General features: G+C 45.9%; 14 protein-coding genes across 14 annotated transcripts; 9 read left to right on the top strand and 5 right to left on the bottom strand.

The window, feature by feature from the left end:
- Positions 1–239: 239 nt before the first annotated feature.
- KUCA_T00001104001 (uncharacterized protein) lies at positions 240–1,172 on the top strand (the record flags this gene model as incomplete). The annotated part of the gene is made up of 1 exon (XM_022605708.1): positions 240–1,172. The coding sequence occupies one exon, from the start codon at positions 240–242 to the stop codon at positions 1,170–1,172; it is 933 nt and encodes a 310-aa protein (XP_022457149.1).
- A 754-nt stretch (positions 1,173–1,926) lies between these two features.
- KUCA_T00001103001 (uncharacterized protein) lies at positions 1,927–2,793 on the top strand (the record flags this gene model as incomplete). Its single annotated transcript, XM_022605706.1, has 1 exon — positions 1,927–2,793. One exon carries the CDS (start codon positions 1,927–1,929, stop codon positions 2,791–2,793), a length of 867 nt encoding a protein of 288 aa, XP_022457148.1.
- A 503-nt stretch (positions 2,794–3,296) lies between these two features.
- KUCA_T00001102001 (uncharacterized protein) lies at positions 3,297–4,265 on the top strand (the record flags this gene model as incomplete). Its single annotated transcript, XM_022605705.1, has 1 exon — positions 3,297–4,265. The coding sequence occupies one exon, from the start codon at positions 3,297–3,299 to the stop codon at positions 4,263–4,265; it is 969 nt and encodes a 322-aa protein (XP_022457147.1).
- Positions 4,266–4,859: 594 nt separating this feature from the next.
- On the top strand, positions 4,860–7,028 carry KUCA_T00001101001 (uncharacterized protein; the record flags this gene model as incomplete). The annotated part of the gene is made up of 1 exon (XM_022605704.1): positions 4,860–7,028. The coding sequence occupies one exon, from the start codon at positions 4,860–4,862 to the stop codon at positions 7,026–7,028; it is 2,169 nt and encodes a 722-aa protein (XP_022457146.1).
- A 1,041-nt stretch (positions 7,029–8,069) lies between these two features.
- On the top strand, positions 8,070–9,752 carry KUCA_T00001100001 (uncharacterized protein; the record flags this gene model as incomplete). The annotated part of the gene is made up of 1 exon (XM_022605703.1): positions 8,070–9,752. One exon carries the CDS (start codon positions 8,070–8,072, stop codon positions 9,750–9,752), a length of 1,683 nt encoding a protein of 560 aa, XP_022457145.1.
- A 372-nt stretch (positions 9,753–10,124) lies between these two features.
- Positions 10,125–11,645, top strand: KUCA_T00001099001 (uncharacterized protein; the record flags this gene model as incomplete). Its single annotated transcript, XM_022605702.1, has 1 exon — positions 10,125–11,645. One exon carries the CDS (start codon positions 10,125–10,127, stop codon positions 11,643–11,645), a length of 1,521 nt encoding a protein of 506 aa, XP_022457144.1.
- Positions 11,646–11,790: 145 nt separating this feature from the next.
- On the bottom strand, positions 11,791–12,681 carry KUCA_T00001098001 (uncharacterized protein; the record flags this gene model as incomplete). The annotated part of the gene is made up of 1 exon (XM_022605701.1): positions 11,791–12,681. The coding sequence occupies one exon, from the start codon at positions 12,679–12,681 to the stop codon at positions 11,791–11,793; it is 891 nt and encodes a 296-aa protein (XP_022457143.1).
- A 228-nt stretch (positions 12,682–12,909) lies between these two features.
- On the bottom strand, positions 12,910–13,794 carry KUCA_T00001097001 (uncharacterized protein; the record flags this gene model as incomplete). Its single annotated transcript, XM_022605700.1, has 1 exon — positions 12,910–13,794. One exon carries the CDS (start codon positions 13,792–13,794, stop codon positions 12,910–12,912), a length of 885 nt encoding a protein of 294 aa, XP_022457142.1.
- Positions 13,795–14,048: 254 nt separating this feature from the next.
- On the bottom strand, positions 14,049–15,050 carry KUCA_T00001096001 (uncharacterized protein; the record flags this gene model as incomplete). The annotated part of the gene is made up of 1 exon (XM_022605699.1): positions 14,049–15,050. One exon carries the CDS (start codon positions 15,048–15,050, stop codon positions 14,049–14,051), a length of 1,002 nt encoding a protein of 333 aa, XP_022457141.1.
- Positions 15,051–15,450: 400 nt separating this feature from the next.
- On the top strand, positions 15,451–17,130 carry KUCA_T00001095001 (uncharacterized protein; the record flags this gene model as incomplete). Its single annotated transcript, XM_022605698.1, has 1 exon — positions 15,451–17,130. The coding sequence occupies one exon, from the start codon at positions 15,451–15,453 to the stop codon at positions 17,128–17,130; it is 1,680 nt and encodes a 559-aa protein (XP_022457140.1).
- A 412-nt stretch (positions 17,131–17,542) lies between these two features.
- KUCA_T00001094001 (uncharacterized protein) lies at positions 17,543–18,574 on the top strand (the record flags this gene model as incomplete). The annotated part of the gene is made up of 1 exon (XM_022605697.1): positions 17,543–18,574. One exon carries the CDS (start codon positions 17,543–17,545, stop codon positions 18,572–18,574), a length of 1,032 nt encoding a protein of 343 aa, XP_022457139.1.
- Positions 18,575–19,133: 559 nt separating this feature from the next.
- KUCA_T00001093001 (uncharacterized protein) lies at positions 19,134–19,568 on the top strand (the record flags this gene model as incomplete). Its single annotated transcript, XM_022605695.1, has 1 exon — positions 19,134–19,568. The coding sequence occupies one exon, from the start codon at positions 19,134–19,136 to the stop codon at positions 19,566–19,568; it is 435 nt and encodes a 144-aa protein (XP_022457138.1).
- Positions 19,569–19,623: 55 nt separating this feature from the next.
- On the bottom strand, positions 19,624–21,417 carry KUCA_T00001092001 (uncharacterized protein; the record flags this gene model as incomplete). The annotated part of the gene is made up of 1 exon (XM_022605694.1): positions 19,624–21,417. The coding sequence occupies one exon, from the start codon at positions 21,415–21,417 to the stop codon at positions 19,624–19,626; it is 1,794 nt and encodes a 597-aa protein (XP_022457137.1).
- Positions 21,418–21,634: 217 nt separating this feature from the next.
- KUCA_T00001091001 (uncharacterized protein) lies at positions 21,635–22,685 on the bottom strand (the record flags this gene model as incomplete). Its single annotated transcript, XM_022605693.1, has 2 exons — positions 21,635–22,601; positions 22,654–22,685. 2 exons carry the CDS (start codon positions 22,683–22,685, stop codon positions 21,635–21,637), a joined length of 999 nt encoding a protein of 332 aa, XP_022457136.1.
- Positions 22,686–22,835: the final 150 nt, after the last annotated feature.

Here is a 22,835-nt window from a genome sequence, read left to right as displayed (position 1 = left end):
TTTCCCAAATTTGTTCTTCCCAAGCGTGCAGTATTTGACGACTTACCTCTTTTTCTCGAGGGCTTTTTATTCACAACAATTTCAAGTCGTTTCCCATCGTTTTTCATCGGTGGCCGGCATCCTGATACACACACCGTTGACAGCGCTAGACAGCTTTTCGGGATTTGGCCTATAACCCATCACGTTGGCCCCAATTCCCCTATTTTGAGCCAGCGGTTAGTTTGAATCTCATACACACTATGGAGCACCCGACGCAGTTCCAAGTGGGCTCGGCCCAACAGTCGCATTCGGGCGCCCACCACCACCACAGGAGGTCCTCCATACACGCTACTTCATCGGGAGCGCCCTATTCTATACCGCTGAAACTGACAACACCTGTTTCATCATCTCCTCGTACCGCTGGTCATTTTCACACACAGGCTCAGGCCCAAGCAGCCCAGGCGGCCCAGGCCCAGCTCTCGTCCTCGGTTCCACTGCTCTCGAGAGAGTTTGTGGTGAGAAGAATTTCTGAAGGAGAAACGGGAAGACTCAAAGAAGAACTCAAATGTGAAGCCTGTGGAAAGGGTTACAAGCACATCTCTTCGCTTGCCAAACATCTGTGGGAACACACACCTGAGTGGAACGTCACCAAAAAGCTATTGATCTCCAAGCACCAGCAGGTTCAACTTCTGGAGGCTGCAAGCATCCTTTGCAGCATGAATGAGACTCAAGCTCGTCGTCAATCTGTTTCTTCGCCTGAAAAGAGATCCTCGTCTCCGGAAGACGCTCTTTCAGACATCACTTCCAACTCCAACAACAGCGCTTCCACTACTGCAACGGCAGCAACTGCTACGATGACTGCCTCATCTTCTAAGATCAATCGCAAGAACTCGATGTCACAATATCCACCATCGACACCTTTTTTCAAGCAAGCCGCGAATCGCAAATCGCCTAGCCACGAGTCCACGAACGGTGGGTACCTTGATACGACCAGTGCAGCTCCTGAGTTTTCGGCAGCGGTATCTCAGTCCATTTCCAAGTCTCACAGGGGTGCTGATGGCTTGTTGATGCCTACAGCGAACGATGACGAGGGAGAGCAAGATATCGACCAGACGACGAGATTTGCGCCAAGGTCGGACGAGGTCATTGAAGATGATGACGAAGACACGGGAGTCTTTGGGGAGATGGAATAGTTTCTCCGAGATCACCATGACGAAATCACGATGACGATATCACGAAGCCTTACGCACATCCAGAGATTTTCGAGATTCTAGCGAGCCTCCTTTAGATTCGCTTTAAGTTCCCTCTGAGTCCTCTCAAGCTCTCTCCATGAAGTTCGCTTCAGCCAACACAGCCAAAATACAAAATTCCGATGTTCAACCCCATGAAAAGCCTTATATGGGCCCCCAAAACAAAATTCAAATGTCCAGTGGTGTAATATCCCCACCACAAAAGTTTCACATAGACCACACTTGATGATGCTGCTTTGTTCTTTATTTCTGGTCACATTTCATTTGCCAGTCTCTGCTGTCTTCTTCTTTTTTCTGTTGTTTTTGTACCGTTTTATTATAGTAAGATTCTATCGTTTGGGAATATGCCGTCTCAACTTGGCGGAGCGAGTAGCAAATGGCGATTTGGGTGCGGTTTTGATCACTCTAGTTTCTGGAATCGGTTTGAATGATTGCATGTGGATATCTTGCCACTCTACAACCAACTACCATCTGAATTGGAGGTAAATTCACCTTTGACTGTAACATACTTGGTCTAATCTGGGGTAAGGGATAGAAATGACATTCGGGAGGCACGATGAAATTTGGCAGCTCTTTGGTCGTGTTCTCGCTAAAATAATTCTCCTTCCAGGCTCAGCTCTGTTTACATTTGGGGATTCCACTTCAACACACGTTTCGCTCACAGACCACTCGGCCGGCTTTCTCTTTTTTTTTCAAAATGTTTGGCGAGTCAAGAACAGAGCTGGTGGCCTGGATTAACCAGGTTTTTGGCCTGGAGTATAGCAAAGTTGAGCAGTGCGGGACTGGCGCGGTGTACTGCTTGATCTTTGACTCCATCTACCAGGACCTTCCCATGAACAAGGTGAATTTCAACCCCACCACGGAATACCACAACGTCAACAATTTCAAAATATTGCAGGCTGGATTTACGAGACATCATATCTCGCGTGCAATCCCCGTGGATCGTTTGGTGAAGTGCCGCCTTCAGGATAACCTCGAGTTCTTGCAATGGATGAAGAAGTTTTGGACAGAGAACAAGGACGAATCTCCTTACGACCCTGTTGCGAGACGCAACGAGTCTGTGACACGGTCCAGCAGTACGATGCCGTCTTTACGTGTTCTGAGTGGATCGCGGAGATCAAGTCTGGCCAATGGACCTTCCTCTTCAATGGCGGCCCCTGCGGCTGCCACCCCAAATGGTGGACATCTGTCGGTCCTAAAACCCCGAAATCCAAGCTTGAGCAATGCTAATGCTGGGCAAAGAATAGTGAGCTCGTCAACTCTCCAAAAGGAAGTTGTTAGTCTACGGAACCAGCTGGGAAGTACAAATGACGAACTTGAGAACGCCAAGGACGGCATTTTCAAGCTCGAAAAGGAAAGAGACTTCTACTTCGAGAAACTCAGAAATATCGAGATCATCTGCCAGAGCATCACCGAAGAAAACGAGGATAGCTCCAGATACACGGTGGACTCACTAGTCAAAGAGTTCCAAGAGATCTTATATTCCACTGAAGAAGGCTTCGACATCCCTTCTGCGGAGCCCGAGCTTCCTGAGGTAAAAATGACTGACGAAGAATGTTTTTAAATTTTTTAATACCCTAATATCCTGGTGACTATTCTAGATAGGTGACTGGATCCACCATCTGTACCAACGGTAGTATGGAGTTCATTTGAGAGGAACCAATATCTAAGAGCTAATCGTTATGTCCGGTGAATCTTCCGAGACAAATTACGCGAGCTTATGTAATTAGGTGATCTTGAAGTATTCGCCGTTTACCCCGTCGAAGCATACACGTTTATTGTCCTTTTCACCTATCAAAATGGGAAGCTTGCCCTAACGTCTGCATGCAGGACATCTTCTTGTCATATGCACTCCAAGTTTTAAGTCCGTAAAGTCCACGCCGGCGCGCATGCCGCACGACCGCGGCTTGAATATATGCAGATATATATTTGACATTTGCTATAAGTATCCACGCTTGTCCTTGTATGAAAAAAACGTCTGAATACACAAGTTTGAACTTGTACAACTCCTCGAACAGTTGCTTAAAGAATTCAAATCTTACACACACATAACATACCATAGAGCCAATGACCTGGGCTGACACCAAGCAACTGATTGCCAATATCTGGCCTCCCAAAGCAACATTTCTGCCAAAAGATTACAAAGATCTTAAAGGTCAGGTTGTGCTGATTACTGGGGCTAACAGTGGAGTGGGATATGAGGCAGTGAAATTGTTAATTCCAACAGGTGCCAGAATCTACATTCTGTCCAGAAGTGCTGAACGTCTTGAAGCTGCCATTGCAGAGTTGAAGAAGCAATTTCCAGCCGCTGATCTCCACTACATTTTAGTTGATTTCAACGACTTGACCACTGTTAAGGGAGCAGCAAATTCGTTTCTGGCAAAAGAGTCCAGGCTGGACATCCTGATCCACAATGCTGGAGTCATGGCCCTGCCCACAGGTACTAAAACCAAACAGGGCTTCGAGGCCCACCTGGGTATAAATGTGATGGGACCTACATTGCTCCAGGAACTTCTCACTCCCATTTTGTTCAAGACTGCTTCGGAGATAAACACTACCCCCAATGCCGTTAGGGTTCTGTTTCTTAACTCCACTGCTCATGGTCAGTCCAGTCCGAAGGGATTTGACTATGACAAACTGGAAGATTTGACAAGACCATGGATGCTCAACTATGGTGACTCCAAGGCTGAGACAGGTATCATGATACTGCAGTGGGCCAAGGCCCACCCCGCGGTGTCCGCCAAGATTCCTGTTTTGCTTGTAGACCCTGGTTATGCGAAAACTGGACTGCAGCAACACCTCAGCTGGTTCGAGGCATTTTTCGTCAATATGCTGTTGAATGACCCTATAATTTCTGGATACACTGTGGCCTATTGTGCCCTGAGCCCAGATTTAACTGTCAAGAACACAGGTGACTACATCATTCCTCCTGGACGTATTGGAAGAATGAGAGACGACGTGAAGGAGTCATGTACCAACGAGGACGGTAAGAAACTGAGACAGTGGATTCTCGAGAGAGTACTTCCGTATGCATGAAACTCGAAAATGAAATTGCCAATTGGCAATAACGGTATTTGAAACTTTTGGTCCCATTTTTATCTTAGTTTTTACTCCGCATTTCTCACTGATTTTCTTCAAGAGGTCAATTTGAGGATTGAAATTCTCATTTTATCCATCAATTGAGATATCTTTTCTCTCCACAATCTCCATCGGGGTGAGCGCGACTTTTGTAGGTATGTCCTCGTGTATGAAATGGCCAATTTGGCGCGACTCGTTAATAGTTGTTATTGCCGTAGCCAACGTAGGAGAGGTAGCTCATCCTTATGAAACCCCACCAGCTGGTACTATCATCAGAGAAACATCACGATTATTGTGGCTAGCCAGCTTTAATATCTTGGCCATGCCAATGGAAAATGAAATGGAGTTAAACGATAAATTCTTAAACCATCTTTATCCAAGAAAGCTGAGGCTTACCAGCTAATAGTTGTCACGTGACATGGTCTTCCTCCAACGGCGAAGCTCAAGAGGCAAATAGCGGCCTGCAGGCACCTTCTTTCCTCATCAACGTCTACGAGCTTCTTTCTTGTAATTTTTTTCCGTTGAAAGACAAATAAAAGGGGCATTTCATAGATGTTTCCGATAAGACTGACCTCGGCCAGGTTAGCAACCTCTAGGGGAAGGCTCGGTGCTTTTCCGTGGAGACTAGCCAACAGATGGAGCATGGGCCCGAACAAGAGAATGCTTAGTTCATCCAACGTTGCTGCTTTTAAATATTCCATGAGACGGTTTGAGAACTCTAACAAGGATAATCACGAGAACAAGAATTCTGGGTCTGGCTCAAAAGGGCAGCCGCCTTCCAGAAACCTGGACCACTTCCTTACATCTCTGATTGCCACTTCCGTGATCATGTCTGTGTATTCTGTTATGTCGAATAACAACTCTGCACCTGCACTGACCTTCCAGGATTTCAAGACCCAGTATCTTGAGAAAGGACTGGTCAAAAAGATCTGGGTTGTTAACAGATCCTACGTCGAAGCTGAGTTGCATGCTGGAAACGGCATAGGGTTCGGAAACAAGATGGTGGGGTTCACGATTGGGTCTCTGGAGGTTTTCGAAGAACAGGTGGATGATGTTCAGGACAAATTGGGTATTCCAGCTGCTGAGCGGTTGCCCATTTCTTACGTTGAAAGAGGTGGATATCTCGGATATCTGGTGGCTTTCTTGCCTGCCGCCCTCATTGTTGGTGGATCTTACTATATGATGAGCCAGGTCCGGAAATCTGGTAAGGGATCTGCTGGAATGGGAGGTCTTTTCAATGTCGGAAAGTCTAAGGCGAAAATTTTCAACCAGGAAACAGACATCAAGGTCAACTTCAAGGACGTTGCCGGGTGTGACGAAGCCAAGGAGGAGATAATGGAGTTTGTCAAGTTCTTGAAAGATCCTAAGAAGTACGAAAGACTAGGTGCAAAAATTCCCCGTGGTGCTATTTTGTCTGGTCCTCCAGGTACCGGTAAGACGCTTTTGGCAAAGGCTACAGCTGGTGAGGCCGGAGTTCCCTTTTTGTCTGTGTCTGGTTCAGAGTTCGTGGAGATGTTTGTGGGTGTGGGTGCTTCGAGAGTGAGAGACCTGTTTGAAACTGCTAGAAAGTTAGCCCCTGCAATCGTGTTCGTAGACGAGATTGATGCCATTGGAAGAGAGCGTAGCTCTAACGGGTTCGGAAATGACGAGAAGGAAGCCACCTTGAACCAACTTCTGGTTGAAATGGACGGTTTCCAGTCCTCGGATCATGTTGTTGTTCTGGCTGGTACGAACCGGGCTGATGTCCTGGATAAGGCCCTTATGAGACCTGGAAGATTCGACAGGCATATTTCGATCGATAGGCCTGATATCAGTGGAAGAATGGACATCTTCAAGGTCCATTTGAGCAAGTTGACTCTCGCTGATCCATTGAACGACAGACTCACTGGAAGACTCTCTGCTATGACGCCTGGGTTCTCGGGTGCTGATATTGCTAACTGCTGTAATGAGGCTGCTTTGATTGCTGCCCGTCTTGAGGCCAACAGCGTTGAGTTAAAGCACTTTGAAATGGCAATTGAAAGAGTCATTGCCGGATTGGAGAGAAAGTCGAGAGTTTTGTCTCCTGAGGAGAAAAAGACCGTTGCGTTCCACGAAGCTGGACATGCTATCTGCGGTTGGTACCTGGAACACGCTGATCCTCTGATGAAGGTATCTATCATTCCAAGAGGCCAGGGTGCACTTGGATATGCCCAGTACCTTCCAGCTGATGCTTACCTTATTTCCCAAAATCAGTTTATGGACAGAATGATCATGGCTTTGGGTGGAAGAGTTTCTGAAGAACTACACTTTCCTTCGGTGACAACCGGAGCTTCTGACGATTTCTCCAAGGTGACCAGAATGGCACAAGCCATGATCACCAAGTTGGGAATGTCCAAAGAACTTGGAACAATTACGTTTGAACAGGAAAACAAGTCAGGAGGGGTACGGGTGGCCAAGCCATTCAGTGAAGACACCGCCTACAAGATTGACCAGGAGGTCAAGAAACTGGTTGACTCGGCCCACGATCAGTGTAAGAAGATGCTCACTGAGAAGTTAGCACAGGTCGATCTTGTTGCCAACGAGCTTTTGACGAAAGAAGTTATTACAAGAGACGATATGCTGAGACTCTTGGGCCCACGGCCATTCCCCGAGAAAAATGAGGCCTTCAAGAAGTATATGGATCAACCATGGGAGAAGTCGGCGCCACCTCCGCCACCGGAAGAGACTGCGCCACTTCCATAGACAAAAAGTTAAATAATGCATGTAAATACCACAGTATTCAGATACAAAAATGCGTGAAGTACTTCGAAAAAAAGAAATTAGCTCGCACCCAGGTTCGAACTGGGGACCAACAGATTTGCAATCTGACGCGCTACCACTGTGCCATACGAGCATATTTCAACGAATAAATTTTTATTTGCTGTCAGATTGTGGAGTATTGTTTGGTGCACGTTAGTCAGGGCTCTTCTTAGATGTTTTACTTGCAGGATGCCTTCGATGGTCAAATTAATGGAACAGACTTTACCAAATTGGGCTTTTTTGTAGTATTGAATTTTTCAAATACAACTCAACTGCGGGAGCGCCCTTTCGAAGGGCCTTAGAGGCAACCCCAGAGACAGAAGTGGTAACTCCAGAAGGCGTGTTTATCACATTTTACCCCGAAAGATGAGATTTTCCACGATGTTTCCCAAATTGATCCGAGCGGAAACTAAGATACCAATAAACGTGCTCGAAAAAAATTGCGTGCCCGAGAACGGAAATTTTAACTAATCGAGTGTATTGGTCCTCCATGCAAATCAGTTTTCCTGAATTAGATTTTTTCAAATTCACGTGGCGTCTGTTTTGGCGGGGAAGTCTTCCGGTCTTGCGATCAGTCAGTGAAGTCTTCACCATGGCGGGGAGTATAAGAACAGGGCGTTAGGGGGTGCTTTTTAAATGCATCCTAAAGGATCACATTCGTATGGATTGCAGTTACAATTGGATTATCAGCCTGTTATATAGTCCAATAGCGCGATTCCGTAGGGGCCTCGATACTTAGATAAGGATCGCCGTTTTTTGCCCTATGCGTCGGTTATCTGAAATTACCAGAACAGAAATACTTTCTGCTTTCTATGCAGACCCCCCTTGCATGGCCTTGTCTCTAACCTATTTGGGGAATAGTACATGTCTCGGATTGGCTAAATCAATCGGATAATTGGGCCCTCGGTTTCTTTATATATATGTAGAGCCCCTCTGCGGGGACTCGAGGAAGACTTTCCAAGAACTTGTAACGGCTGAAAAACAATGAGACAGTCTTTGCTAAACGTGCTATTGTTGCTATTGTCACTGGCTGGCTTAGTGGTGAGTTATGCACCAACAAAGGCACATTGCCCAAAGCACGAGCAATCGCTTCTGAGAACTGCAAAATCACTCTCTGACGATGAAACCAAATGGATAGCGAAAAGACAGAAAAAAACAACCAAAAGTTTCATCAAATTCCTAGAGGGCTCTAATCTGACAGATTTCACCGAATATGACAGTGTCAAGGACTTGGTTCATAGCTTCAAGAAGCCAGTCACTCTTGCTGCGGCCTTCTCTGGAGGCGGATATAGGGCAATGCTAAATGGTGCTGGTCAATTGGCTGCCCTAGACAGCCGAACAGAAGGAGCTGATGAGCATGGACTCGGAGGTCTTCTAGAGTCGCTCACATATATTTCTGGGCTATCTGGAGGCTCGTGGTTGCTTGGAACCGTGGTGCTGAACGAATGGGCCTCCATCCAATCTATCATTGACCAGGAAAAGATCTGGAATCTCACTAGTTCCATCCTTTATCCGTCCACCTCTTCCACAAAAAATTTACTGTATTTTGAAAAGCTTTTCAAAGCTGCTGTCTCAAAGAAGGAGGCCGGTTTTGATATATCCGCAATCGATATTTGGGGATTGGCACTTGCTAACCAGTTCTTCCCCACATTGGAGTATGACAACTTGACTTGGTCTGGTGTCCAGAAGCTGGATGCATTCAGAAACCACGACATGCCTTTTCCGGTTATATCTACCAATAGTGGACCTCCAGGCTCGAATCTGTCTGCTCTAGATGCCATTTCAACCGAGTTCAACCCATATGAGTTTGGCTCATGGCACAGATATGTAAACAGTTTCACGGACCTCACCTATCTAGGCACGGACGTCGTCAATGGCAAACCCACCGGCAAAGAATGTACCAAAGGTTTCGATAATGCTGCCTTTATTATCGGGTCCTCTTCAGACATTTTTGTTGGGACTGGTGCAGCTATTCTGTTTGCCGGACTTGGTGCCTATACTGCATTACCAGAAGTGGCCGATTACCTTGACCAATTAAACCCGGAGTACGAGAGCTATGCTATCTACAAACCTTCCCCATTTTATGAATTTGACAATGACCTGAACCCTTTCCTACAGGTGAGTGAGATCTTGCTCTCTGCAGATGGTGGAAGTTCTGACGAGGTTGTGCCTTTTGAACCTCTCATTCAGCCCATCAGAGGAGTATCTACTATTTTCGCTTTTGACAGCTCTGCAGACACAGATGAGAATTGGCCAGACGGAGAATCGTTATGGTACACTTACGAAAGGCTCCAGACTTACGATAATGGTTCGATTCCGTTTCCGGAAATGCCCACCCCAGAGACTTTTATCTCAAAGGGACTCAACAAACGACCCACCTTTTTCGGATGTAAGGCCGATTCTGATGTGCCTTTGGTTGTGTATGTACCCAACATCAACGTGTCACATGCCTCGAATGTCTCTACATCGACTCTATCGTTTTCAGATGAGCAGAAACTGGCCTTCATCAAGAATGGGTTTGAGGGTGCAACCAGAAACAACCTTACGGAGGACTCCAACTACAGGACGTGCATTGCTTGTGCTTCCATAGCCAAAAGTCTACAGGAAAACAACATTGAATTTGGCACACAGTGTCAAAGCTGCTTTGATGATTATTGCTACAATTGATCGCATACACTGTTCACAGCTAAACTTCAAAAAAACCATAAAACATTCTTGCGCCGCACAACGGTGCCCTAACCAAAAAACCGAAACAGGTAAACACATTGAAATCACGTGTAATTGCATAACCCGGAGTCGCTGTGTTGCGATTTTTCAATTTCCCCAAACCACACCAGGTGTTTGATACTGCAGAATAGGCCATTGGAACCCCTCCTCTGGACCCGTAAGCTTTGTGTCGTTAATTGAAAAGTTGTTGGTTGCGTGACCTGTTGTTGGGGCACCTTTGTGGTTGTTGTTCATCTGCGATTCAACCACTAACAATCTTCTGGTTAGAGCTCTTTGGATCCACAGTCCACTATTCGTCTCTCTACCGCCTCCATGTCAACCGCTCACATCATGAAACCCGCAATACGACGTTTGGCCGTCTTGACCAGGAACTTTTCGACTTCTGGAGCCGTCCTGAGACCGAGACCGACACAAGCTAGTGCTGCCATTTCTGCTAGTATAAGAACGCCCAGACATGCTTCAAACCCCCAGATGGCTTTCCCTTGTTTGGACAAGCGCGAGCAAAAGTCACAGGCTCTGTTGAATGAAGGACCTGAGCCTGCTTATTCGAAAATAGGGAGAGAGAGCGTGCATATCTACAAGTCAGAAGAACCCATATTTCTTGATTATGGTGGATTTTTGCCTGGATTTCAGATTGCTTACGAATCGTGGGGAATTCTTAATGCAGACGCAAGTAATGCCATTCTGATACACACGGGTTTATCTGCCTCATCTCATGCAAAATCGAACTCTCTAAACCAAAAAAGTGGTTGGTGGGAGGAGTTCATAGGGCCTGGTAAATATCTCGATACTGACCGGTATTTCGTGGTTTGTACGAATGTGATTGGAGGATGCTATGGTTCAACCGGACCTTCTTCGGTGGACCCTGCTGACGGAGACAGATATGCCACTCGATTCCCGATACTTTCCGTTAACGATATGGTGAGGGCGCAGCACCGGTTGATATCGCAGCACTTTGGAGTGAAGAAGTTGTATGCCTCCATCGGCGCTTCGATGGGTGGCATGCAGTCTCTTGCATATGCCCAGGAGTTCACTGACGAGGTAGAGAAGGTGATTTCCATCTCTGGCTGTGCCAAGTCGCATCCATATTCCATTGCCATGAGACACTGTCAGAGACAGGTGTTGATGAGTGACCCCAATTGGAATAGAGGCTTCTACTACGATTCGCTTCCGCCTCACACGGGTATGAAATTGTCCCGGGAGATTGCTACGATAACGTACCGGTCGGGTCCAGAATGGGAGACCAGATTTGGAACAGAGCGGGCAGATCCCTCGAAGCAGCCCGCGTTGTGTCCTGACTTCTTGATCGAGACGTACCTGGACCACCAGGGTGAGAAGTTTTGTCTGGAATATGATGCCAATTCGCTGCTATATATCTCTAAGGCAATGGACTTGTTCAATTTGAGCAAGACTAACCGGGATAAGGCAGAGGAAACGAGACTGGGCAGCGAGGCAAGATTTACAGGAGAGTCTACCAGAGACATCAAGTTCTCCTCTTCGGAGTGTGCTCTTCCAAACGAACCATACACCGAGAAACCAAGACGTCGCGTAGTTTCCTTCGAGGAAGAAAAGGATGATCTTCGCCAAGGTTTGGAGAAGTTTGCTCACAAAGACGTGCTGGTGATAGGCGTGGAGTCTGATATTCTCTTTCCTGTTTGGCAGCAGCGTGAGATCAGCCAGTTCTTGAAGGAGAGTGCCAAAAAATTGGGAATAAGCAACGGCGATAATATCAGACATGTTGAGCTGGGTGAAGACATCAGCATGTACGGTCATGACACATTTTTGTTGAGTTTGGATTATATTGGCCAACCGGTCAGAGACTTTTTGGGCTGAAAACCGCTAATAATGGTTTTCAATCTTGATGATTTAGCAGGAAAATGAAATTATGAATAGTTCGTTCACGTAATCCGATCTAAGGAATTCGCATACTACCGCCATTGTCTCAGTATTCTCAATATGTACTTGTGTTGCTATATATTTACACGGCCTTGGACGCAAGAGCAGCTCTCACTGCCTTCTTTCTTGTACGTCTAATCAACTTCCTCTCCTCCAGATCTCTCTTGGACTCCTTCACCATCACTCTGCCTGGCCAGATACTGAAGTCTTGCATGTACCTTCTATCCATGTTGAACTCATTGTTGACGGCCTCGTCACTCAACCCCAGCTTCTCGATTGCCAGGAAGTACTTCTGCGCATCCTCTTTCTTGAGATATCTCAGGAGCTTTTGTCTCTTCTGTACCAACATCCTCGTGTCTCTGATAGCGTCCAGGTCCTTTGGATTGCTCTTGACATGATCCATTAACGAATGAATACGAACAGTCAAGATCGCGGCTTGCACCTCGGAGGATCCAGTGTCGCCTGGAAATCTGGCAAACTCCTCACGAGCCAGCTTGGTGGCGAATTTTGTCTGCTCAACCTTGTTTGAGTTCTTCATGGACAACACTCTGGAAATCACCAATCTCTTCTTCTGCTCGTTCAGCTTCACCTTGTTTGCTATCACCTCGTTGGATCCCATTTGTCTTTCGTTCAAAACAAGAACTGCCTGTTCAGCTCCAAAGAGCAATTTTTGGACGTCTGACGTTTCAAATCCTTTTGAGAGTACTTCCGGCTCGGCAAGTTCTGCCTTCAAGCGCACCAAAAAAGGGTTTTCGGCTTTCCCCAGCACAGGATCCACCTTATCAGTCCTCATAGCCTTTTGCGATTGCTTCATTTCATTCTTCTGTTTGATTTTCATGGCCTTGGCCCTCTTAGCAGTCTTCAACGCTGAAGCATACTGAAAGGTGGATGTTGAAAACGGCGCGGCCTGTACTTTAACACCGGTAGACAAGGGCCTCAGGCTTGTCTGGGCAAAAATCCTTAATGCAATCATGGCACCTCAAAATAAAATCACAAGTGAATCAAGTCTGACAGAGCAAATGAAGCTTCGTCAAAAATCTATTCAACACTTGTTAGATATGGAGAGTCCACTGGATACTTCGCTCTCTACCGCCTTGACTTTTTTTCTGTCGTCGATGAAGACCAACGCAGTCTGTCAAATTTCAGCCGGGTCACCAGTCTACGCTTTTCTTATTACCTGTACCAGACACTTGGTTCTATTCTATAAAACGCTGAAATATTTCTTGGTGGGCTTGAAAATATAGAGCAGATATGGTACAGCAAGCGCACATGCCAGTCCTACCACCTTTTCTGTTGTAGTGTGGAAGAATATGGCAGTGTCGATGAAGAGTCCGTACCACATGAGGAGCACAAATGCAGAAAATCCCACGACTGCATCCTCGATCGAAAACACAAAGTTGTGAAACTGGATCTTGGATATCGACACCGTATTATCCTGCTCGTTCAGACTGCGGATAACCGCGTAGTTTCGTAATTCGTAAATGAGCATCAAGCTAAAAGTTCCCAGCACCAACATATGCCCGCTGAATTTTACCCCGCCGTCCCAGACACCCAGCTCGGAAACACAAGTATCATAATTGGGAGACGTTCCAAAGTAAGGGGAGGCTTCATCGAAAACGCAATGGCCTCCTGTATGTATCAGATACCTGTCAAACAGCGAATTGCCAAAACACCAAACCCGCAAAATCCCCACCCAGAGATAGATCAGGATCATTTTGGCAGTCTGCAAGAATATCAAGTTGCCATTTGTTCTCAAATGAGGGTGATAACCTAAATCTGCAGCTGTGAGTGGCAGAAAGTTTGCCTGGTCTGCATCTTCCGGGTCAGTATAGCGATCGTCCTTATTGATGCGACTCTTCAACAGCAACCAGGAAACAGACACATAGCACGGAGTAAACCATAGAAAGCAATTATTTGCAAAAACAACGTTGAAGATGTTGTGGGAACTGAGCAAATAAGACGAACCTGGCTTTGGGATCTCCCTGAACAGCCAGATGCTAAGCCGAATCACAAGACCGGAAACTAGCGATATTATATAAAGCCAAATCCACGTGACCTTCCGGTGCTTCAAAAGAACTTCCAGCATTGGTAAATAAAAGAGTGTATTGCAATGAGGTGTTGTCAAGGTGTCGTGAAAGTATGGTGTTGTTATTAATTCGTCTCCACCGTCTATCAATCTTAACTATGATGGCCTTATCATCTGCTCATCGCGTACACGAGCCCTAATACGAGTTTTAGCAGGAAACTACGATACTAGCTGCGAGTTTGCTCTTTCAAGCAAAAATGATTAGTTTACACATAATTTACAACCCAAATATTCAAATATTGGGCTCAGTGGTATCAAAGACCTATTTCAGCAAGAACCACTAGGAATCTCTCTTCCAGACCAGAAATCTTACCTTTAAGCATAACCTCTAGCCTGGATGAAATTGTCTTCAGTTCATCAGAAAGAACAGATGCCACACCAGACGCAAATGTCATAGCAGAAAGATCCGTTGTGATCACGTTTATAACCTCGGTGAGATTGCAGATCAGAACCACTGCGACTTTTTTCTTCAAAGTCAGCTTCACCTTAGTGTAGTTGAGATCGTATTCCATTCGGGACGTCGAGTCCAAATGGTCCCTGATGGCAGAAAAAACCTCCGATTTCAGCTGTTGAAACACCAGATGGGACCTTATTTGAACAACAAACCTCTGGATATCCGTGTTCAGCCACTTCAGCTCGAGCGAGCGGACCGGGATGAACTTCGGTAGGGTGGTCTTGAACACTTCCCACTCGTTATTCTTCCGTACCCTTTGAAGAATCAGATAATGAGGGGTCACATACTTGCGGGACCTCTGATCATAAATATCAAAACGAATCCCGAGGTAACTCTCTACCGCATTTTCGTATTCCCCATGCCTGAACGGATCGTTCACTGGAAATGCCGTAATCCCAGCCATACGATACACGTTTTCGGTGTTGATCTTCGGCAGCAGGTCTTGTTTCAATTTGTCATAAATGGCCAACTTTTTCGCCTTTCTGACCTCACTAGTCTTGTCCGAGTCTCGCGTTGCTCTCTCTATGATATCATTCACCAGTCCGTCAAAAAACTCATGGCGAGCAGGATCAGGTATCAACTCGTCTTCAAGAAATTGTTCTTCATCTAACTTTCGCCTTTTTGAATTTGAAGTTTCTGATTTTCCATCCAAAGTTCGCTGTTTGTCGCTACTTTCACTGACATGGTCTACGCGTGTCGCGGCCCGTTTGGCACTCACACTGGTCTGAAGTTTATCATACTCCTCTTCCATTCGCTGGATTTCCTTCTCCAAGGAATCAATATCTGCTTTGTAGTCGTCCATAAAATCTGCTTCGCTATATTTCTTTTTCAGAGCAAGGGCTCTTGCGGCTATCAGATCTTAATTACTTCCATACATTGTCAGAGGGCTTAACCCCGATTTCGCATTTGAGTGATACACGCCTAATCAAAGTCACTGCCGGCTGTTTCAAGGTTGCCGTCTAAAGCCTCTTTACGTGGCCCCGGTTAGTTCCGCCTCCACCCATACTGGACGTTTAAGGTTTACCAATCTAGAATTCTTTAGCCAGGCGTGGCGTGTTGCTTGTGTGACATATCGGGGTGTTGTTCGAATCGCACCAATTAGTGTCTATCGAAGACCACAACATTTCGTGGATCTTGCATAGGCGGAACAAGGCTTTTAGGCTCGAATTGCTCGGTTGGCATCATTCGCTGTAATAATCACCATGGTCGATTCAGAGTCTCCAATTGTGACCACCGTGTTACAAGCGACCCCAAGAAATTCGCAGGAACCCGAAATCGTGGTTCCTGGATCTCCCAGTGCTGTTCCTCCATCGGCCACTCACACTGAAATGACTCGTGACACAGAAGGTTCATTACTTCAAGTGCCCCATGATCAACAGGGATCATATTTATCAGAAAAACAGCAGTCAAGCTCGTCGATAGGCAGTTTCTTTCGCAAATCGTCTGCAAACAAGTCTTCTTCTTCGCTAAACAGCGAGTCTTCCAAATCCAAATTCAGTTTGCATTCCAAGCTTCTTGGTGGTTCATCCGAGAAGGTTGACCGCAGTTTTCTGTTGTCACCAAAACATAGCAGTAGCAGCAGAGACTCTTCTGTGCAGTCTACTTCCAGCAATGCAAACAAGCCTGTTTCGTCCAAGGCTTCTGACGATTCCAGGAAAAAGTCTCCTGGGCTGGAACTAAAGCGATTCTTCAAAAACGTGGTCAAACCCCCTTCCAAAGTTGCTGCAGATATTCACGATTTTCACGAACGCCACCATGCAAAGCACCAGCACAAGCTGTCTAGGTTCATCAAGAACAACATCAGTACCTCTAGCTTGAAGAACGGAGCAAAGGACCACGTTGGTCAGGCCTCGGCGGTATCACTGCCACAGGTGGGGCCAGAGTCATCCCATGAGCTTATTGAAAAATATGGAATTCCTGGAAAGCTTCTGGGAGAAGGGGCTGGTGGATCTGTATCTATCGTGGAAAGTCCCTCCGACGGTAAGCTTTTTGCGGTGAAGAGTTTCAAGTCCAAAACAGAGCGTGAGAACGAATTCGAGTACAAGAAGAAACTTCAGAAGGAGTTCTATCTCGGCTCAACTCTGCATCATCCGAATGTCATAGAAACATACGACATGTTGCAGCAAGGTAACGCGTTTCTTTTGGTGATGGAGTATGGCCCCTATGACTTTTTCACAGTGGTGATGTCTGGATTGTTACAGAAGAACGAGGCGTTTTGTTACTTCAAGCAGATCGTCTCTGGTGTCAGTTATCTACACAGCATGGGACTGGCACACAGAGACCTCAAGCTGGATAACTGCGTCATTTCCGAGGACGGGATCTTAAAGATCATCGACTTCGGCTCAGCCGCCGTGTTCCAGTATCCGTTTGAGGAATCCATAATAAAAGCGACTGGGGTTGTTGGATCTGATCCTTATCTAGCCCCAGAAGTTCTGGGTATGTCTTCCTATGATCCACGTCCATGTGACATATGGTCCATTGCCATAATCTACTGTTGCATGATCCTCGTGAGGTTCCCCTGGAAGGCACCCAAGATGAGTGATGCCTCATTCAAGGCGTTTGCCACTACTCCAGACCCCGCTGACCTCAAGTCCAATGATTCATCCAGAGCAAAAACAGTTGGCCCATACAGACTGCTTCGTCTACTACCATCAGCATCGCGTGACCTGATAGGCAAAATGTTGATCGTCGACCCGGCGAAGAGAATAACAATGCAACATATTGTGGATAGTCCCTGGGTCCAGGAAATCAAGAACTGCTACTACCTCGACGGTGTTTTGATGAAAGGTCCTGACCATAAACACCATCTGGTGACGGAAGAAGATGTCCAGAGAATTCAAGAAGAGCGCGCTCGGGAGAAGGAGCTTGTGAAGGAATTATGATATGAACTGCAGTGATGGCACTGTATATATATTTAAGAAGTCGCGTTTAATCGAGCAACCCGGTAACTTTTCAGTAGTGAGTAGGATACTTCCTCCACATTCTAGATTTCTGTTAAGCGCACGACCATTTATGTTTCTGTTTTACCTGATGCAGCCTGGCACTTGCTATAATGGCAGATCAGACTTCTTCTGAAAGGGAGTTCCAACTGCTACAGGAGATGACACTGCTGACACTGCTGTCAATAGCAACTCTTCAAACGGATTATAACTTGGGTATTGTTTTTGTTATCGGATACATTTCAGAAGTAGAAATCCCGACTGCAAACTATTAGACTAGATCTATATACAGTCTTCAAGTCGCTCTCGCATTTGCTCATCTTTGCCGCCCGTTTGCTGACATCTGGGTCTCACCATGAGTTCCATCCTTCCGTCGAGCTTCACCTTTGGAGTCGATCAAAGTGGCCAACAGCCTTCACAGCAGCAGGCTCTGCACCAGATTATCAACCATAATGGCTCATATATAAGCAAGCCTACACTGAGGAGCAAGAGAAGTAAGAGGAGGCTCAGTGAGGAGATGAATAGTGACGAAGAAAACACAGGCAGATCGTCCAGATCAAGCCCAAAAAGACTGTCACCACCGGTTCGCACTGCTCTGGCTTCGTCGTTGAATAGGCACAAGAAGTTGAGGGGACAGGAGATCAGAGGTCAGCCTCTTCCCTTGAAAAGGGTAATCCAAACGCTAGATAAGTCTCAACTGGAGAACTTAGTGGGTTCCTTGTTGGAAACGAGACCCGATATAACTCCGGATGTACTGAATTCCGTTCCCAAAGTGAGTGTGGATGCTGTTTTGAACATGCTCAATGAGAGAATCGAGTCATTGGTGGCAGGATTGCCATATAAAGTGGAACCAAAATCAGATTACGCTTATCTGAGAGTCAAGCATCTTGTCGCAGAGTTTTTCGAGGCAGTCTCCGACTATGTGTTGAATTTCCTTCCACCTGTGGAGACCGAAATCATGAACTCGCTCGTTTTTCTGTACGAATTTCTGACCAAGATCTACAACAGAATGCCCGGCTTCTCCAACATTGAATACAGATACTACCAGAAGATCATTATTGAAAAGTTCAACATGATATTCTTTGATGTTTTCACCCTCTTCCTTGCAGAGAAGAAGACTAACATTCTGATTCTCATCAACGATAATTGGCTCGAGAAGTTGAAGGAGATCAACGAGGTGAATGAGAACATGTTTGATGGTGTGTACGACTTTGTGAGAGAGGAAATCGATAATTATAGCAGAGGAGGGAGTCTTCGCTCTGAAGGGTCGGATTTCGAGCCTGAAATCAGATTGCAAGGTCTTTCTTCCTTGCTGAACTTCTCCAGTGACAACAGTCCCCTTCAGGGGGCTTCCAGTGGCGAGGTTTATGGGAAATACAGAATCTAATAGATAGCATTGTTGGTAGCTTGCTAGTCTGTTACTGGCAGATTTTACGGTACAACTCGAACACATGAGTGGTCGGAGGGAGTTTGGTTTGCTTTTGTTAATATATCGTGTTACAGTGTTGCGGATCTGTTTATTTTGCCGTGTACAGCTTATATTGATGTCATTTACGTTTATAATTTTCAAAAACTTTATATCTTTTTCCTGGTTTAGTATAGCATGTCAGAGTGTCAGAATTGAAAATGGGGATTCCCCGCCAACTCAGACTGCCGACAGAGAGACAGAAAGACCAACAGAATGAAACGATGTTGCTAGCAGGTTGGAGCTCTAGTCAGCAGTATTGTCTAAAGCATAGTAAATAGTTTGCCCTTTTGAGGTTGTTTTTGGGCTTTTTTTGGACTCTCTTCCTCGCTGATAAGAGCTAATAGGTAGTGTCCCCACTCACATAAAATGCCGCACACGACACCCATAGACCCACAAGCTCTTGAATCAATCAGACATCTCCAAATCGAACCATCTTCTACAACAGTTGGTCAGATCAACAGCCTATATTGCTCAAGAAATGCCTTCTGAAACAGAAAAATCGAGCGAAAAGCCTCAGACTCTCGGGCCTGCGAAGTTTGCACATCATTCCGAGGGCCACAAGAACAGACTGGGAGATATCATCATTAAGTCTATCTTCAAAGGTGGGTTATATGGAGCTCTGATCTCCATACCCACAGACCTTCTTTTGCGCTGGAAATCCCCAACATTCAGATTACTTGGACTCAGGGGCTGGGTTTTTTACCATACGATATGGATTTCTGCTGGAGCTTCATTCCACACCGAACGCGAGGTGATGAAGTTTGAGTCTCTCGTTAGGTGGGAGGAAAAGATGAAGCGGGACAAGCTGATTGAATTGAGCGTGATGAATGGTGACTACGATGAGGGATACGATTCCATTCAACGCAAGAAAAAGGCCAAAGCTGCAGCGAATGCAGAAGATTCCCCAAAATGATAGATTAAAGGACTGTGCATACAATTTTTAACCAAAGAAAAAACCCCATTAAGCCTCAATTACTTCCCTCCAACCGTTTCTTCTTGTTGACAAACGTGTCATTGTCATCAACAACCTGGCCTAGGTTTCTGTTCATGAACTTTGGGTTGAACCATTCTCTCTTCTGGACATCAGAAGCCAGCTTCCGCACAGTGGTGTCATCGTCTGTCTCCACCTGCGGCGATGTGTTCTGAAGCTGCTCAAGAACATGCAGAGGTCTTTTAAGACTGGTAACCTTGGATGGAGCAGTCAGTTTGATGGCTTTCGAAGGTGGGCCCATTGTTTGGGCTGTTTCCGAGTAGACAGTGAACGATTGAGGCTCTCTCAAACTATTTGCTTCGAGTTCGAACTTTACCTCTAGCTTCGTAACCTCAGCAGTATCCCATGCTAGCAATTGAATCACACAGACCGCTCCGAGCACCTTGCAGCTAGATATCTGGAACTTTTCAATATCCCCACTCAATTTGGTTTCGAGTATCAATGGAGATTTCATCAATCCCTCGATGAACATTGAGATGCTGATCCCATCGTTGATCATTAACAGTCCTCCTAGAGCATTCTTTACCGGTTCATCTGCACTCTCCAAATCGTAGATGTTATCTGGAACTCCAACCTCGATCTGGCTAATGGCATTCATGGTGATAATCGCAGTTAGGGGCTCATTGTGCCGGCTCCTAAGATCCCATATGAACAACCCATCCGGCCTGCTATTCACTCGCGTATACAAAAAGTTCGAGTTTGCGCTCAACTTCATCCATTGAACTCCACGCTCGAGGGAACCGAGATGGATGTTCGGCTGTATACTGTTCTGGTCCAATTGTACTTTCTGGAATGTGAGACCCACCCTTGGGACCAACGGTTCTGTGGTTCGCTGTTTCCATACGACTGTGTTCTGGTTCGCGGTCAATATTCTTCTGTGAGTGATGCTGAACTCCATCGACAAATCAAATCCAGGCTTATACACGTAGACGTCTTCTTCCATGGTGCCTATGAATGCCGTAGACAGTCCTTGAATAGTTCCCCACTCCAGACATGTAGATCCTAGCGAGTCCATCTGAAAATCTTCAATGGACGACTCAAGTGCCTCGTTGGTGCTGAGCATCAGGAAGTTAAATAGGGAGGTTGAAAGACCCCTTAGCGGTGAATCTATCACCAGAAGGTAGTTCCCACAAGGCGACCACTTGAAATCCTGGATATCGTAACTGCAATTACTGGCTGTGGAAGTAGCCAGAGCTAGGCGGTGAGGCGGGTCTATGAGTGCGTAATTTTGAATAATATCAGTGGATCCTTCTCTAACCACAGCCGTGAATATGTCCGAGCTTCGCTTCTGTTCTATCTTGCCTCCTTTAGGAAGATTTAAAGTAAGGGACTTCCTATAGTCTCCTTTCCATATATCGAATTCATAAAACTTCAGGTCATCTCCACACTGTGCCACCAGCACATCTCGACGTGATTCATTCTTTCTGGATTTCATCCAGAAACACGACTCGAGCTGTGGACATTGGATCGAAGTCTTGAACTCCGTATTCAATACGTCAAGGACAATCACCTTATCATTAAGTGCGATTGCAACCTTGATTGAGTTGATGCAATTATTATGCACTGATTCCCATACAATTCTCCCATTGGTGACTTCTTCTTGTATTTGGATTCGTCTCAGCTCGTCTGTTTGAGTGTGCCCGATAACCAGGGTGCTTGACACTCTGGAGTCAAAGTAGGCATAGTAGTTACCGCAGTCAGATAGCGACACGGAATCAGGATATCCGGGCAAAATATCCAAACACTTTGTTACAGTTGTTCTCGGTACCATATTACCTTCTGGCTGTGGTTGGGGTGGATATTTGGTTGAAAAAGTTTGTGAAGACGCGGGATCAAATATGTAAACACAGGCGTTTTGGATTACACGCCCAAGTGCGGCGCGGCTACCATGATAGGGCGCTTAGTAGAGAAACTTGAATACACGAAGCTTCAACGGAGTTTTATTGCTACTATTTATGGCATTATTTGATACTCAACTGGAACCTTTTTTACACTTCAACTGCATCCTCATTTTCCAACGCGCTTTTGATCACTCCGATGCACGCCGTGCTCTGGATCTTGTCATTGCCTCCACGAGAGATGGCATACTCTATTTCTCCAAACTTGTCCAGAATCTCAATTCTGGTCTTGGGCTTTAGTTCATATTTGGCTAGAATCTCCACAAAGCCATGCAAAAGATCTACCAGAGCCAATCCCTCGTTTTGCTTGGCCTTTTTCAAGGTATCAAAGGCAGTCCTCCAATCATCCTGCATTATGGACTCCAGCACTCTCTGTATCACTGCCGGTCTGGGAGCACCAACACAGTCATAAACCATATCAATAGATATTTCGTCTCCTTTATCGACGGCTGCAGCACACGCCTGCAGAACATTGAGCGCTCTTCTCATATCACCTTCAGAGAGCTTCAACAGGGCAGCAACAGCTTCCTCGGATATTTTCAACTGTTCCTTTTCCACCACATTGTCCACGCACTCCTTGATAGCTTTCTCTTCCAATGGCGAAAACCTGAATCTCGTGCATCTAGACAACAAGGCAGGATTGAGCTTATGGGCATAATTAGCAAGGATACAGAACCTGGTGTTCTTGGTGTACTTCTCAATGACTCTCCTCAAAGCGTTCTGTGCAACATTTGTCATGGCATCAGCCTCATCCAGAATAATGAGCTTGAATCCTCTGTTGAAGATTTGCATCGTGCTCGCAAAGTTTTTGATCTGGTCCCTGACCACATCGATACCTCTATCGTCAGAGGCATTCAGCTCTAACACCATGTTTCTGTAGCTGTTGCCATAGATCTCACGTGCCAACGCCACAATTGTCGAAGTCTTACCCGTTCCTGGTGGTCCATAAAACAGAAGATGAGGAATTCTTCCTTCTTGCATGAACTTCCTAATGGTCGTCACCACCTCGGTCTGGCCGTGCACCTGGTCCAGACTAGCAGGTCTGTATTTCTCAACCCTGATGTTGTTAGTCTATCATCTCAAAAAAACAGATATAATACGGCACATACCATGGCAGATTCTCCTTTGATTTCACGCTCATTTTGACGACCGAATGTACTTTTGGGATTGCCTTCTGACAACTTGAACAATCTTTGAACACGTTAGGTACGCGTTAATGGGAATATCCTGTTGGTTGGGACACGCCCATGACTTGTACAGGCACAACAAGAATTAGATAGCGAGCATAGCC

Source organism: Kuraishia capsulata, genomic scaffold, assembly GCF_000576695.1.
Source record: "Kuraishia capsulata CBS 1993 genomic scaffold, Kuraishia_capsulata_scaffold_1, whole genome shotgun sequence".
NCBI lineage: Eukaryota > Fungi > Ascomycota > Pichiomycetes > Pichiales > Pichiaceae > Kuraishia > Kuraishia capsulata.
The sequence above is the reverse complement of the archived record's forward strand: the minus strand, read 5'-3'. Positions and strand labels throughout refer to the sequence as shown.